This window comes from Erinaceus europaeus, chromosome 2 (assembly GCF_950295315.1).
Source record: "Erinaceus europaeus chromosome 2, mEriEur2.1, whole genome shotgun sequence".
Lineage (NCBI taxonomy): Eukaryota > Metazoa > Chordata > Mammalia > Eulipotyphla > Erinaceidae > Erinaceus > Erinaceus europaeus.
This window is the reverse complement of record NC_080163.1, coordinates 108,797,117-108,814,108: the sequence shown is the minus strand read 5'-3', so window position 1 is coordinate 108,814,108 and position 16,992 is coordinate 108,797,117. Positions and strand designations below refer to the sequence as shown.

At 40.6% G+C, this 16,992-nt stretch overlaps 1 protein-coding gene across 3 annotated transcripts in view; it reads left to right on the top strand.

Moving 5' to 3' along the window:
- SCARA5 (scavenger receptor class A member 5) overlaps nucleotides 1–16,992 on the top strand; it is a 134,990-nt gene that overhangs the window by 20,492 nt on the left and 97,506 nt on the right. For all 3 annotated transcript variants that reach the window (XM_060184889.1, XM_007517253.2, XM_060184888.1), the window contains exon 3: nucleotides 6,974–7,102. In XM_060184889.1, the coding sequence (XP_060040872.1) occupies nucleotides 6,974–7,102 (129 nt within the window). The remainder of the gene's footprint in view (nucleotides 1–6,973; nucleotides 7,103–16,992) is intronic.

Genomic DNA, 16,992 nt, shown 5'->3' with positions numbered 1-16,992 from the left:
TAAGCTAGAGAGACAGAGTTTCACATGACAGTGTGAACAACTCAGGCTCAGGCAAATTCTGCAGTCTAACAGCCAAACTATTTCTCCAGCCACTAGACTATTCTTTTTTAATTTTATTTATTTATCCCCTTCTGTTGCCCTTGTTTTTATTGCTGTAGTTATTGTTGTTATTGATGTTGTTGTTAGATAGGACAGAGAGAAATGGAGAGAGGAGCAGAAGACAGAGAGGGGGAGAGAAAGACAGACACCTGCAGACCTGCTTCACCACCTGTGAAGTGACTCCCCTGCAGGTGGGGAGCAAGGAGCTCCAACAGAGAGGTCTTTACGCTGGTCCTTGTGCTTTGCGCTGCCTGTGTTTAACCCGCTGTGCTACCGCCTGACTTCCCACTAGACTATTCTTAATCTCAAACATCTAAAAAGTCTGGGGTGGCTTCTCTACATATAAAAATCCCCTCAGAGTACATCAACTTTGTTTTTTGCAACTTGTTACTAACCTATGATTTAATTACTTTTACATAAGCCTATATATCTCAGAATGAGTATGCAGATACACCTGTGGTTACTCCAAGGACTTAGAGTGAGAGACAGGAGTAAATCTGTTATTGCAGTCATTAGGTGCTTACTTTTTTAACACTTTGTTCTATTTTTATTTGATAGGACAGAGAGAAAATGAGAGGGGAAGGGGAGATAGAGGAGAGAGAGAGAGAGAGAGATCTGTAGTGCTTCATTGCACATGAAGCTTCCTCCTCTGCATGTGGGGACCAGGGACTTGAACCTGGGTCCCTGTGCTTGGTAACGCTTGCACTCAACTGGGTATGCCACCGCATGTCCACTTTAGGTACTTATTTTAATATGTAGTAAGAAACTACAAAATTTCCACTTATGATATGGAATGTTCTTCTCAAATGAATTTAATTTGTTTTTTTTTTTTAAGTGGAAATTATCTCAGCAGATGAGTTGACTGCGTAAAGGTTCTGGGGTTCAATCTTCAGTTCTGTGTACCCAGATAATGCTCTGGCTTCTCTCTCTTTCTTCACCCCACCCCAACACACACACTCACATGAAATAAAGTGAAAGTACTGTAGAAAAGAAACTAGTAACTCAGTGGTGCTCAGCTATGACAAAATTTTCAGATTCTCTGTGGATGGGATGTCTGGAAGTGAAGAATCATCTGTCTCATCACTCCGAGCCTGTCCTGAGGACCTGTGCATAGAATATTAAGACAAGCAACATTCCCTGGCCCATCATGTCACACCAACTAGTTTCACTACCCTAAAATCCTCTGTTTATCCCTCCCTTTTCCCCAAGCTTTTTTCCCTTTCTTTCTTTCTTTCTTTCTTTCTTTCTTTTTTCTTTCTTTCTTTTTTTTTTTACACTTTCTATTTTTAAGACACTTTGTATTTCTGGAGTTCTTTTTTTTCTCTTAGAGCCTCTTCTCTTCACTTTCTGATTATCTGAAGTGCCTACTCTCATTTTGGGATGTCCCTTGACTCCTAAATCTTGGATGAGCTTGGTTTTGTTTAAAATTGCTTTTTTTGGGGGGGGGGGGTAACAAGATCAGAAGAGCAAGCACAAGTAGAACCTGAACTGGATTTGGTGTATTGCACCAAATTAAAAGACTCTGGGGTGGGTGGGGGGAGAGTACAGGTCCAAAAAGGATGACAGAGGACCTAGTGTATTGTTGTGTTGAAAACTGAGAAATGTTATGCATGTACAAACTATTGTATTTACTGTCGAAAGTAAAACGTCAATCCCCCAGTAAAGAAATTTAAAAATAAATAAATAAAACAAAATTGTTTTTTGCTACTAGGTTTTTGCACCTGCACAATTCTACCATTCTTGATGGACTCTTAATTTTTTTTTCAGGTTGTAGCTAAGAGACAAATTGAAAGAGTGAAATAGAGAGACAGGGAAACACCACAGCTCTACTCCACTGCTTGTGAAGCTTCCCCTTTGCATGGTTCTCCCATGTAGTGGCCAGGAGTTTGAACCCAGGTCCTCACATATGGTAAAATGTGTGCTCTACCAAGTAAGTCATCTTCTGGTCTGGCTTTTTTTTTTTTTTTTAATTAATTGAAACAGTTTGGGAGATGGCTCTGTGGTATTTAAACTGAGGACCTGAATACATGGATCACTGAGTTGCATCCTTAGTATTGAACATGCCAGAGTGATGCACTTATTCTCCATTTTTCATTTTCTTTCTTTCTTTCCTTTTTTGTTTTTGTTTTTGTTTGTTTGTTTGCATCCAAGATTATCACTGGGGCTCAGTGCTGGCACTATGAATCCACTGTTCGTGGTGGTCATTTTCCCCTTTTTTTTAAATTTTAATTTTATGTAATAGGACAGAGAGAAATTGAGAGGGGAGGGAGAGATAGAGAGGGGGAGAGAAATAAACACCTACAGTTCAGATTCACTGCTTGTGAAGCTATCCCTCTGCAGATGGGAGTGGGGCTCGAACCTGGGTCCTTGTGCATAGTACTATGTGTGCTTAACTGGGTACACCACCGCCCAACCCTCATGTAATCCATTTTTCTTATTAAAATATTGGAATATATATGTATCCAATTAAAGTAGCATTGCATTATATCAAGTGTGTGTGTGTGTGTGTATCAGGTATGCTTCCTTAAAAACTGTCTATATACCATATTTAGAAATAAGTGGAGTTTCTAGACCCTTACAAATAAAATTAATCTAATTCTTTAATAAATGCATTAAGTTCACTACTAAAGGTCCATTTCTATCCTTCACTATATATCACTAGCCTCTTTTACCATATTTATCCATAACTTCCCCCTCTTGAAAGAATCATCTTTTAGAAAAAATTTTATTTGTGTATATGTGTCCCTTGAGCTGGCCTTGTGTAACCATGTCTACTGGCAAGAAAGATGTTTAACAGTTCTGGTGTTGTCTTCAAAATTATTCTCCCAGGGAGAGACACATTTTGATTTTTGCTTCTCAAAGTCACAATTTCCCCATTTATAATAGTTGGAAATAGAATAAGAATGCTGAAGAGAAAGGAAACGGATTTCCACCCATCTATAGGGCTGTCAGAAAAGTCGTAACATATTTTTACATAGAGAAAATGCATCATGACTTTTTTGACAACCCAGTAGAAGGGCCTGCTCTTCCAAACCCTGTGGTGTTGCTGCCTCCTCCTAGGGCCAACCCATCAGAGGCTTCACTTCTGCTGAGCGCCACCCTTTGCTTGTGGCTTCTCTCTCATACGCCTGCTTATTTATACCTGTATAAAGATACCTGCTTGCATCTCTTTCATATGTAAGAATCAGTGAGATGGCAGCCAGTAGGCTCTTTACCTCTCATTTAGCCAGTGCTTTTCTTTTTTAAAAAATATTAATTTATTTCCTTTTGTTGTCCTTGTTGTTTTATTGTTGTAGTTATTACTGTTACCATTGTTGCTAGATAAGACAGAGAGAAATGGGGAGAGAGAAGAGGAAGACAGAGAGGGGGAGAGAAAGATAGACACCTGCAGATCTGCTTCACTGCTTGTGAAGCGACTCCCCTGCAAGTGGGGAGCCGGGGGCTCGAACTGGGATCTTTAACGCCGGTCCTTGCACTTTGCACCACCTGCACTTAACCCGCTATGCTACCGCCCGAAACCCGGCCAGTGCTTTTCTAAGTATCATTGTGTGCCAAGCTTTGGCCTAGAAACTGACAAGTTAGAAGTGAATAACTTGGGCCAAGTCTCTCCCTCACCCTGCCTGTAACCTTTGTTTCCCGACACGAGTAACCTGATTAACTCTGACCACATAACGCAGAACAAAGTGCCTAGCCTTATTGAACAACACAGAAGTAACTCATGGCTGTGCTGAGTTTTTGTTTTTTTTAAGGACAAAATGTTGAGAAAAATATCTATCTTTGTAAGACAATCTGACAGGAATCCTCTCTGAAGTTTCTCCTCTCCACTACAGGTTGGGGCTGGGTACTTGAACCCAGGTCCTGGGGCATGGTAATGAGTGCACTTTACATGCCTATAATAGACAAAGGCATGATTCCAGTTAGCAGTATTATTGGCTGTGAGATCTTCCTCTGCCTAGTGAGCCCAAGAGCTGTAAAGGAAGCAAAGCAAGGAACAGGAATGTTAGAACTTCCATCCTGAGAATGACAACTGGTATTTGTACAAGACACAATGTTCTACCCACCATCTGACTCTCAAGGGAAACAGACTTTTTTCTAACAAGTCACAACCAATGTCTCCCACAAGGAAAAAAAAAGATGGAATGCTACAAGAAGCCTACGGATTTAGGAGTGAAGTAGCTTATAGTTCCTAGTGTGTGGAAAAGGTTGGAAAGAGAAAAATGAGGATGACTTATCTCTTAGAGAGATGTCCTCAAGTGCAAGTCTTAAAACTGAAGCAACTCTTTTAAATTTGTGACCATTTAAGGGCTGGTGAAAATGGTAATTGAGTTTCGTGTTCCAAATTGTACCCCGTGTTTTATGGAAATATTATGTAATAGTTCTACTCAGTCATTTGACCAACAGAGTTTTCAATAAAATGAAGTGAATGCCTGGGAAAATGTTCCTAAATTACCAGTGCCTCTGGGAGCTAGCTATCAACCTACCCACTGCCATTTCCTTTTGATAACTAAATGTGAAGGCAACAGAGATGGTAATGAACCTGAGAGCTCATCAGTAGCCTTGGAAGTATCTCCTTGGCAAGGACAAAGTTACCAAGGAATTGCAAACATTACTATCTTCAGAAACAATTCCCATTATTTCAACATCTTCCTCAAGCTTTTTTGTTTCCATTCCCTTCTCCTTTGCAACACATTCCAGTTATTAACACTCCCGTGGGGTGGTGTATATGGGCCTAGCAGGGCACACACAGTTTGAAACCGATCCTCCATCCAGTCTTTCAGAGCTAGAGAGCATCTCCTTCCCATGCACTGACTAGTCAGGGCACTTGGGCCCCACTCGGGGTCTGCAGTAAGGGTCTGCTATCATGCTAAGGACTCTGGGAAAGAAGGGGATGGGAGGTGATGGAGAGGATGTTGGGGTCCTGGTGCAGGATGGTGGAAATGAACCTAAGTTGGGGGTGAGAGTGTTTTTTCAAATATCGATCAAAAGGAGATTAGAAATTTTTCTCATGCACACACAACTTCCCTATAAATAATTTATCCCCCAATAAGGTGAATTATTATTATATATTTTACTATAGACTAGGGAGATAGCATAGTGGTTATGCAAAAGGCATTCATGCCTGAAGCTCTGAAGTCCCAAATTCAATCTCCAGTACCACTATAAGCCAGAGCTGAGTTGTGCTCTAGTGAAAAGAAAGAAAGAAAAAAGTTTTCTGTGCTTAGTTTGTATATGAAGGGGTCAAACTAAGGCCCCATTAGGTCTGGTTCCATCTTTGCCAGAAATTGGGGAGTCTTGTGTAATTTTATAGGGCAAGCTGAGGGAACTCAAGTAATTTTACTTTCCTATAAATCTAAAACCCCAGGGGTGCACACTTGGGTCAGATCTGGCGTGCAAATGTGCTCTGTTTACACTCCCTGGTCTGGTTTTGTGTTTTGTTTATTTGCTTAATTACGTGTCAGCACTTAACAATATGGATATTTCTCATGATTACTACTGGTTTGTCTTAAAGAGTTTGAATGAGGGGAGCCTCACTGTGGCACATCTGGTTAATTAAGTGCACTTATCACTATGTGCAAGGGCCCAGGTTGAAGCCCCTGCTCCCCACATGCAGTGGGGACACTCCACGAGTGGTGAAGACGGTCTGCAGGTGTCTTTCTCTTCCCCTCTCTATCTCTCCCTCCTCTCTCATTTTTTTCTCTGTCCTATCAAATAAAAGAGAAAAAAGAAAAGAAAAAAATGGCAGCTGGGAGCTATAGATTTGTAGTGCTGGCACTGAGCCTGAGCAATAACCCTGGAGGCAAGAAAAAAAATGTTTGGATTAGGCAATGCCAGGCCCTCTTTTCTACACAGCAATCTCTCCTATACTGGCAGATGGTCTGGGGTCCTTCATATGATTTGCTTTGCTCATTTCTGTGCCTTCCTGACCACAATGGGAGTTGGAGTATGTAACCTCTGTTTTATAATATTGTTATTTATTCTTGTGTGAGAGAGAGAAAGAAAGGGGAGAAAAAAAGAGGCCAACCAATTGCACCAACAATTGTGGTCCTGGGGATTGAACTGAGGGCCCCACATATGCAAGATATATGTCATAGAGCTGAGTCACCTCCCCAGTTTTAAGTAACCCCTATCTTAAAAGTCCTCTTTAAGGTGCTTGGGTGATGGCACACTTGGTAGAGTTCACACATTACCACCCTTGGTGACCAGAGTTCAAGCCCTCAGTTCCCGTCTGTGAGGTGGAGGGTAGGAAGCTTCACAATCAGTGGAGCAATGTTGCAGGTGTGTCTCTTTCTCTTTCCTTCTCTCTCTCCCCCTTTTCTCTTCCTCCATATTTCTCTTTGTCTCCATCATGGAAAGAAGGAAAGGAGAGAGGAGAGAAGATATAAGGGAGAGAGAAATAGAAGGTCTGCAGGTCTCTGGGAACAGTAGAGTTGCCTACAGGCACTGAGCCCCAGCAATGATCCTGGTGGAAAAAAAAAAATCCTCCTTATTCTTTGAGTCACAGAAAATGACAACACCTTGTAAAGGATATATGTTCCAGCCTATTTGAGCTCTTTCCTCTTCTTAAACTGGCTCCAGGATGTGGTTCTGTGTGGACATGCCATGGGGATGCCTAGCTGACTTAAGATCTCAGAGAATGGAAGAAATAGAAGCTGAGAAGCCTGTCATGGTTCTGCAAACCCCCCACCCGCCACCCATGTTGCATCCATGTTACAGATATGTAGTAAATGCTTGATATTTTCCACTTGGACATCTGTGTGAATTCAGAAGAGAGAGAGAGAGACAGAGAGAGAGAGATACAGAGAGATAGAGAGAATTCTAATCAACACACGCACTTATGGGTTTTTCCAACAATCTCTTCTCCTTCATCTTCTAGGACCATGCCACAAACGACGGGCAGGTGGCTGCTGTACCCAGCTGGGTTCCCTGTCAGCCCTGAAGCATGCTGTTCTTGGGCTTTACCTACTGGTCTTCTTGATTCTTGTGGGCATTTTCATCTTAGCAGGTAAGATCGTCCTTCCAGCCCTGGCCTTTGCAAATGTGGATGGAGGTTCACAGGGAATGGGAGCAGGTGGAAACTGGAGCTCTGTGCTCTTCACTTTGACAGTCATGAGCTCTGATGCTGCTCATGTCACCATGGAAACGGATGAAGGATGAAACTGACTAGTCTTTCCCAATGAGCTTAATTCTTAGCAGCACTGTTTCCTGTGGGATGAGGAGTTGGTAGGGGGTATGTGAGCTTGGCAGATCCCTAAAGCTTGGATTGGTGATCTAGTGGCTCAGAGTGGTTTAGGACTTTTCCTGCATCATTCTGTGATACAGTGCTTCATACTGGACCACCCTGGAACTCTGTGGTGGGGTCTATAGGAAACACTTTGCTGATGAGGCTGATCACAGTCATGGTGAACCTTCTTCCATTGTCACTGATGATGATATGGGTTTGTCCAAATTCAGCTTGACTCTTCTGACTGGGCAGCAGATAGACTGGATTTGGGAGCATATTCTTTAAGCAGGGAGTCACATAGCTCAGGGACTCTGGGAGAGTGGACCCCCAGGTTTTCAGAAGATCAACTCATCACCCAAGGGAATGCAACCACTGTGGAGACGGAGAGGCTGATGGGGATAGAGGTACCCAGAGGCGAATCTGTCCATCCCCATTCTTCTCATGGGACATGTGTAAGACTTGACAAAGTAAGGTCAAGGGATCAGTTTCTTTTACATAAATTAAGCAGGTCTTTGAATAATGTTTCATTCAACTACTTTTTTTTTTTTTTTTTTACCTCCAGGGTTATCACTGGGGCTCAGTGCCTGCACTACAAATCCACTGATCCTGGAGGCCATTTTTCCCATTTTGTTGCCCTTGTTGTTGTGCTTGTTGTAGTTGCTATTGTTGTCATTGTTATTGTTGTCATTGTTATTGTTGTTGTTGGATAGGACAGAGAGAAATGGAGAGAGGAGGGGAAGACGGAGAGGAGGAGAGAAAGATAGACATCTGCAGACCTACTACACTGCTATGGAGCGGCCCACTACAGGTGGGGAGCCGGGGGCTTGAACCGGGATCCTTATGCTGGCCCTTACGCTTTACACCATGTGTGCTTAACCCTCTGTGCTACTGACCAGTTCGCCCAACTACTTTTCTTTTTTTTTTTTTTTAAATTTCTTTTCTGATGTATGACATTCTCACAGGAATGGAGTGGTATCTCATTATTGTCTTTATTTGCATTTCTATGACAATAAAAGACTTGGATAATTTTTTCACGTGTTTCTCAGCCTTTTGGATCTCTTCTGTGGTAAATATTTTGTCCATGTCCTCCCCCCATTTTTGGATAGGGTTATTTGTTTTCTTGTGGTTGAGTTTGGCAAGCTCTTTATATATTTTGGTTATTAGCCTCTTGTCTGATGTATGGCATGTAAACATCTTCTCCCATTCTGTGAGGGGTATCTTTGTTTGGGCAGTGGTTTCTTTTGCTGTGAAGAAGCTTTTTATTTTGATGTAGTCCCATAGGTTTATACTTGCCTTAGTCTTCTTCTATATATGGATTCATTTCATTGAAGATGTCTTTAAAATTTATGCTGAAAAGAGTTCTTCCAATATTTTCCTCTAAGTATCTGATAGTTTCTGATCTAACATCCAAGTTCTTGATCACTTGGATTTCACTTTTGTGTTTGGTGAAATATAGTGCTTCAGTTTCATTCTTCTGCATGTTTCAACCCATTTTTTTTCCCAGCACCATTTGTTGAAGAGACTCTGCTTTCTGCATTTAGTAGTCTGGGCACCTTTGTCAAAGATGAGATGTCCATAGGTGTGGGGGCTTACTTCTGGGCTCTCAGTTCTATTCCACTGGTCAGTGTGTCTATTCATGTTCCAGTACCAAGCAGTTTTGATGACAATGGGCCTATAAGTGCAATGCCTCCAATTCTGTTGGTTCTTCTCAAGATTGTTTTGGCAATTCTAGGTCTTTTCTGGTTCCAGATAAACATTTGTAGCATTTGTTCTATTCTCCTAAAAAATGTGGTTGGGATCTTGATGGGGATAGCATTAAATTTATAGATGGCTCTGGGTAGTATATTCATCTTGATGATGTTAATTCTTCCAATCCATCGACATGAAATATCTTTCTCCTTCTTTGTGTCTTTTTCTATTCCCTTGAGTAGTGGCTCATAATTTTCAGTATACAAGTCTTTCACTTCTTCGGTTAGGTTTATGCCTAGATATTTTATTGTTTTTATTGCTATAGTAAAAGAAATTGATTTCTAGATTTCATCTTCTCAGTGTTTGCATAGAGGAATGCCACTAACTTTTGAATGTTAACTGGGTAGTCTGACACCTTACTATATTATCTGATGATTTCCAAAAGCTTCTTGCTGGATTTTTTAGGTTTTTCCATGTATACTATCATGTTGTCTGCAAATAGGGAGAGTTTGATTTCTTCTCTTCCAGTCTGTATCCCTTTAATTCCTTGCTCCTGCCTGATTGCTATGGCAAGAACTTCCAACACTATGTTGAATAGGAATGGTGACAGTGGGCAGCCCTGTCTAGTACCTGATCTGAGGGGAAATGCTTCCAGTTTTTCACCATTGAGCATGATATTGGCTGTAGGTTTGCTATATATAGACTCCACTAACTTGAGGGATTTTTCATCTATTCCCATTTTTTGTAGTGTTTTGATCATAAAGGGTTGTTGGATTTTGTCAAAGGCTTTCTCTGCATCTACTGATATGACCATGTGATTTTTGGTCTTGCTTTTATTGATGTGGTGCATCATGTTGATTGATTTATGTATATTAAACCAACCTTGCATCCCTGGGATAAACCCCACTTGATCATGATGAACAATCTTTTGAATATATTGCTGTATCCATTTGGCTAGAATTTTGTTCAATATTTTAGGATCTATGCTCATCTGAGATATTGTTCTGTAGTTTTCTTTTTTGGTTGTGTCCCTGTCTGCTTTTGGTATCAGAGTGATGTTAGCTTCATAGAAGCTGGAAGGGAGTATTCCTGTGTTTCCAATCTTCTGGAAGACTTTTAAAAGTAGAGGTATTAGTTTTTCTTTGAAGGTTTTGTAGAGTTCATTTATAAAACCATCTGGTCTAGGACTTCTATTCTTGGGAACGTTATTGATAACTGTTTCAGTTTCATTAGCTGTGATGGGCCTGTTCATATTATCTAGTTTCTCTTTATTTAATTTTGGAAGTTCGTAGGTATCTAGGAGCTAGTCCATTTCTTCCAGGTTCTCTAGCTTGGTGGCATAGAGTTGTTCATAGAAGCCTCACATGGTATGTTGGATTTCTGCAGTGTCTGTTGTGATATCTCCTCTTTCATTTATGATCCGATTTATTTTGGTCTTATCCCTTTTTTGTTTTGTGAGTCTGGCTAAATGTTTGTCGATTTTGTGCACTCTTTTGAAGAACCAACATTTACTTTCGTTGATCTTTTGTATGATTTTCTTATTTTCAATGTTATTGATTTCTGCCCTAACTTTAGTGATTTCTGTCCTTCTGGTTGCTTTAGGGTTCCTTTGTTCTTCTTCTTTAAGGTCTTTAAGATGTGCAGTTAGGTTCTATATTTGTGCTTTTTCTTGTTTCCTAATGTGTTTTTGTATGGCTATGAACTTCCCTCTCAGAACTGCCTTAGCTGTGTCCCAAATATTTTGATAGCTTGTGTCTAAATTTTCATTGAACTCTCAAAACATTTTGATTTCTTCCTTCATTTCCTCTTTGACCCAGTAGTTGTTAAGTAGTATACTGTTAAGCTTCCACATTTTGGGACTACAACCAATCTTCTGTTGATTGTTAAGTGTTAGTTTAATTCCACTGTGGTCTGAGAAGATGCTTGGGATGATTTCAGTGCTCTAGAATTTACTGATGCTGTCTTTGTGGCCTAACATATAGTCTATCCTTGAGAATGACCCATCCACATTCTTGAATAGAATGTATATTCTAGTTTCTTGGGGTGAATGATTCTGAAAATGTCCAATAGTTATAGTGTATCTATTTCCTCATTTAGCTCCCTCATGTCTTTATTGATTTTCTGCCTGGATGATCTGTCAAGTTAAGAGAGTGAGGTGTTGAAGTCCCCTACTATGACTGTGTTGCTGTTAATATATTGCTGTAGCTCTTTCAGTAGATGTTTGATGTATTTAGATGACTTCTCATTGGGTGCATAGATGTTAATAAGTGTTATGTCCTCTTGATTGACTGATCCTCTGAGCATTAAGTAATGTCCATCCCTATCTTTTTAAATTTTATTGACTTTAATATCTATCATGTCAAATATGAGAATAGCTGTTCCTGCTCTTTTTTGTGGGATATTGGCATGTATGATAGTTTTCTATCCTTTCACTTTGAGTCTGTGTTTGAGTTAGGTGGGTGTCCTGTAGGCAGCATATTGTTGGGTTATGTTTTCTGTTCCATCTTCCTATGCTGTGCCTTTTAATAGGTGAATTCAGGCCATTGACATTTATTGATATAAAAGATTGAAGATATTTTAATGCCATTCTTGTAGATTTTTAGAGTGTTCTGAAATATGGCATATTTATAGTGGTCTGATTATTTATAGGAGAACTTTCAGAACTTATTTCAGGGCAGGCCTGGTGATAGTTGATTCTTACAACTGTTGCTTGTCTGAGAAGGTTTTTATGGCCTCCATCTGGTCTGAATGACAGTCTAACAGGATACAGTAGTCTTGGATGAAAGTCTTTCTCATTGAGCACTTGATAGATATCTCTTCTGGCCTGTAGTATTTGTGTGGAGAAGTATGCTGCTAATCTTATGGATTTCCCTCTGTATGTGGAAACTCTTTGCTTTTCTCTTGCACCTTCAGGATTCTTCCTTACTCTTTTCCATTCTAAATATGATGTGTCTTGGTGTCTTTAAGTCTGGGTTAATTCTGTTTGTGACCATCTGGGCTTCTTGAACCTCATCTATGATGTCCTGAAGAATGCTTTCTCCCCTTCGTGTCTTTCTTCCTCTGGTAAGCAAATTATGTGTATATTATTTCTTTTAAAGTCATCCCATATGTCTCTGTTGTTGTTTAAGTATCTCTTAATCTCTTTTTGAGATCTCTTACTTATTTTTTATTTGTCTCTAATTCATCCTTGATCTTGCTGATTCTGTCTTCAGCCTCATTTAGTCTATTCTCTGTCTCCTCTACTGTTTTCTGGAGTTTATCTATTTTGCTACCCTGTTCTGATACTGTTATATCTTGTTCAGCTAGCTGTGTTCTTAGCTCAGCTATTTCAGCTTTCAGCTCTCTAATAACCTTGAGATATCTAGTGGGGGTCACATGGAGAAAGCAATGAGCCAGAGCAAGTGCTTCTCCCTTTCAGAAAAGACCAAAATGGTTCCTAAACCAGATGCCTGGTCTTCTGTTAAGTGTCCTCTTGTATATGCTGCCCTATCCGAAGAAAACCTCTCTACCGTGGAAGGCCCTCCATGCATGGGAAGTGCTGTGGATTGAATGCAGATATTTAAAACTACTCACCCCAAGGTGATGGTGTTGAAGATGGGGCCTTTGATAGATGATTAATCAGGAGGGCGGGAGTCCTGTGATGGGATTAAGGCCCTTTATTAGAAGAGACATGATAGCTACAGTAATATATTTTAGCATGGATACTTGGGCTTTATATAAAAATATTTCAATCTTGTGGCCCTTTAAGGTATTTAAGAAACTATGAAAGAGAAATAGAGAAAGAGATAGAGATAGAGATAGAGAGAGAGAGAGAGAGAGAGAGAGAGAGGTGCTAGTAATCTATGTGGAGGACACAGAAAGGTCCTGAGTCAATTCCAGGCAGGAGTTGCAGATGTCCATGAAGATGACCCTTCCACTGGAATCACTGAGGCAGTAACCCAGAACTTCTCTGGTCTTAAACAGTCACTTGGACCTCAAGGTAGAGTAACCTTGCTCCTAGTTTTCCACATTCAAGAGCCAAGGGATGATATCAATCCCATTGCCCACTCACCTGGGGCCATCCAACAGTAATAACCACAGAAACTCATCATTTGTCCTAAGGACCAAGGGACAGTGTCCAGCCTGACAATGGTTTGAACATGTTTTGAGGTTGCTCAGTAAACAGGGAGAGGCTGGGATCTGAGGTTTGTGGGTTTGGCAGCTATGACCATAACTAGTTTCTGGAATGTTTGGAAAGAGTTTCAGCCCAGCAGGAAAGTTTTGCCTTGGTGTTAAAACTTTTCTAGTGAACAAAAATTTATAGGTGATAGAAGGAGTGTAGATGAGTGGGGGGGGGGGGTCCTGGGAAGGGTCTCTGTGGCAGGAAGGGCAGCATCTCTTTTGAGAAGAGGAAACTTGCAGCAGAATGAAAATTCTCCCTTATACTCTGAAGGGCTGCCATGTAGGAAAGGTGGAAGTTCACTGTCTATCCTTAGTAGCCAGAATGAGCTGAATGGTGGGTTTGGTAAAGAGACAGATTCCCACTCAAAATTGAAGAGTGTTTGCTTATAAGTAGTGATTTTCCAGTAGGATAAAGAGCAGTTTTTCTACTGGCTTCTGGGGCCCCAGTGGGGGTGTAGTAGTGGTGGACATTGAATGAGATTTCTAATGACATCCTGAAGTTTTGGATGAGAAAGTAGAACAACCACTATTTCCCAAGCATAATTCTTACATATGGAAAAGTAGGGAGGATTTGGGTCATGCCATCACCTTTTACCTTGAAGTTTCTCAGCATGAAATTGCCTGTGTGGACTGAAAATTGGGGGTGGATTGGAACTGAGCCAATGTTATCTTGTGTGTGTGTGTGTGTGTGTGTGTGTGTGTGTGTGTGTGTGTAGGATGAGTGTGGGTTCTTCAAGGAGGTCCTGGTTGATTGTAGGTAGGAAGTTTTTGTAGACTGCCCAGACTAAAGTCTTTTGGTGAGATGCTGTTTTGGAAAAGGCCAAGTGGTGCCGATATCTTTGTTTTCACATAAATCATAGCTGCCTGGGCTTCTGTTAGGTGTACTATGTGTATGCTGCCCGTTCTTAAAAGGAACATGCTCTCTGGTGGTCCACTGATAGAGTTAAAGAGTGAGAGAGGGTGCTCCTTGCACAGGAAGTGCTGCAGGCTAGATGTAGATGTTGATGCCTGCATCAACACCTTGCACACCCGTGATGGTGTTGGAGGTGGGATCTTTGGGAGATGATTAGGACCCCTATGATGAGACTAGGGCCCTTTGTGCTATGATAGCCACAGTAACAGATTGTGACATGGAAACTTGTTCTAGTATAAAAGCATTTCAACTTTATGAAGTATTAAATGATGTTGAGAGAATGGGAGAGATTTGTAAGGAGGGGCCATCTACAAGCCAGGAAGAGGACCATTAAATCTGCACCTTGATCTTGGACTTCTCAACCTCTAGCATAGGGGCAAATGAATGTCTGTTATTTAAGCTCACCTCATTTTCAGTCTATGCTACAGCTGACCCTTGAAAAAGACGGGGATTAGGGCTACAGAACCTCTGCATTCAAAAATCCAAGAATACAGCCAGGAAGAGAATTCACTTGGATAATGCACTTGTTCTGTGATGTAGATAGCCCAAGTTCAAGCCTGGCCCCCACACTGCACTGAAGGAAGCTTGGTGGTATCTTTCTCTCTGACTCTGCCTTTCTCTCTGCAAAACTCAGTCTGGAGCATTGAAACCCCAGTGAAGCATTCCAGCCGTAGAGACTCCAGAAATGGATCAGAGAGAACTCTGGTAAAATACAGGGTCCACTCATACGCCATTTAATTCTTTCACAGCAACAATCAGAGACTGCCACCTTCTTCCCCCTGAGTTAAGTACATAATGAAGGAAGGAAACTTAGTGGGTGAAGGTAATGGAACACACCCTACTGTTGTAGCTTGGGCTGGCAACACAGGTAACACACCACCCCAGACTGAGGGTGAGAAGCTATCTCTTCTTGCTCCAGAGGCTGGAAAATCTGAGGTACTAGCTGAATAATGTCTGGGGAGAATCCATTTCCTGGTTCACAGATAGCAGTCTTTTGCTGAGTGCACATGGTAGAAGGAATGAGACAGCTTTCTGGAGTCTCTTTATGAGGACACTAATCTTATTCATTACAGCTCTATTCTTATAACTTAATCACTTCCCCAAAACCTCCCCACCTGGGATTTCAGTCTATGTTTTTGGGTGGGAAACAACATTTTTGTTTTGAGTGTAAGAATGAAAAGAATCATGAGATGTGATTTCAGATCTGGGAGGCTCTCAAATCAGAGAGAGAGAAAGAGAGAGAGAACAATTGGGTGCAGCTAAAGCTGCATATGCACCAAGATATGCAAAGGAGAACTCTATTCCTTGTAAATTGCCTTGTTTTTTTGTTGGTCATTATACCAGTTCCCCTGCATTGCTTGATGTTGTGCTCTATTTACATAATCATTGTTTTGCCTGAGACCCGCCCTGCCTGCAGGGTATTGGTTTAATCCCCACTGGTTAGATAGAAGCTTGCTACCTTTGTGCTCTTTTTCTCACCACCCCCTCTCCTAGCCATTTCCTCTTCCGACCTGCCACTTCTGTTTCAAAAAATATAAATGTGTTTTCTCTGATCAATAAATAAAATTGCACTGTGTTCCCGCTCAGCCACGAGTTCCTGGTTCCTCTCCTGTGTCACTGAATAAGCAGCAGCCCAGGTTGGCTCCTATTGAGTTCTCTCCCCCACAATGCAACCCGACATTTTTTAAAAACAATGAAGAACATTATACACCTTTTTTCTTAGAATAGTTCTGCCTATTCTGTTTAAATTCTGAAAGCTTATGATATGTTCAAAATGAGTGGATGGCTAAATGAATGGGAGAGTGGATGAATGAATTAAAGGGGGAATGGATGGCAGAGACAGAAACCTTGCAAGAGACTTGTTTAATAATATGTCACATCACCACCTAAGAACACATCATGGTCAGTAGAAGAAGTAGGTGTGTGACTAATTATACTACCATATACACTACATAGTCAGTGCTCACTTAATATTGTCAACAGGTGTTTGGAAACTGCCACTGTAAGCAAAATAAGCAACAGTGAAACAAGTTCTTAGATAATGTGGCTTCATTCATAGTTGACTGGAATTTTTTTCATCAACCTTATGATCAAACAACACTATATGAAACATTCTTCAAGGGCCTGTTGTCTATTTCAATGGCATAGCTTTTAGAAAGAATATTAAGACAGAGAGAACTATGTAATACCTCCCACTGTTAATACTATGGACTTTGGAGCCAGCCTGTCTGGTTTGAATCCCCATCTCCATTATCATTCGGATGTATCATTGACCAAGTAACTTCACTTTTCTGTTATGCGTGCTCTCAACCAGGTGTGCCACCAACTGGCCGCCTTCACTTTTTTGTGCCTGAGTTTCCTCATTTGGAAAGGGGAAAATAATTGTAAATCTCTCACTAAGTTGTTATCATGAATGTTAAAGAAGTCTTCATAATCTAAAGAACTTAGATAATTGCCTGACAGGCAATAAACAAGATACAATAATTATGGGTATTACTATTGTCACAACACTAGCATTATTACTCTCATTTTTTTATTTACAGCCAATTTTAACCAATAATGTGAACTAAGTCAGAAAAAACTTCGGCTGAATCCCAGTTCATCTGTTAGTGCTCTGTAATTTTAGAAAAAAAAAAATCACCTTGGTTCCTGAGCCTCAATACACTTATTTATAAAATGAACAGGCTAAGCTAGATTGGTGTTTCTCAGACATTCTGACCATGACCCACATTAAGAAATATATTTTACATAATGACTAGTTCATAAAATAAGAATTGCTGAAGTCATCTTAAATGGTATAAGTGCGCATAGGTTTTCTATTGTATTGTATTTACTTTTTAAGGTTAATTTATTTGTTTTAATGAGAGAGATACAGAGAAAGGGAAAAAGAAAAAGAGAGACCAAAGCA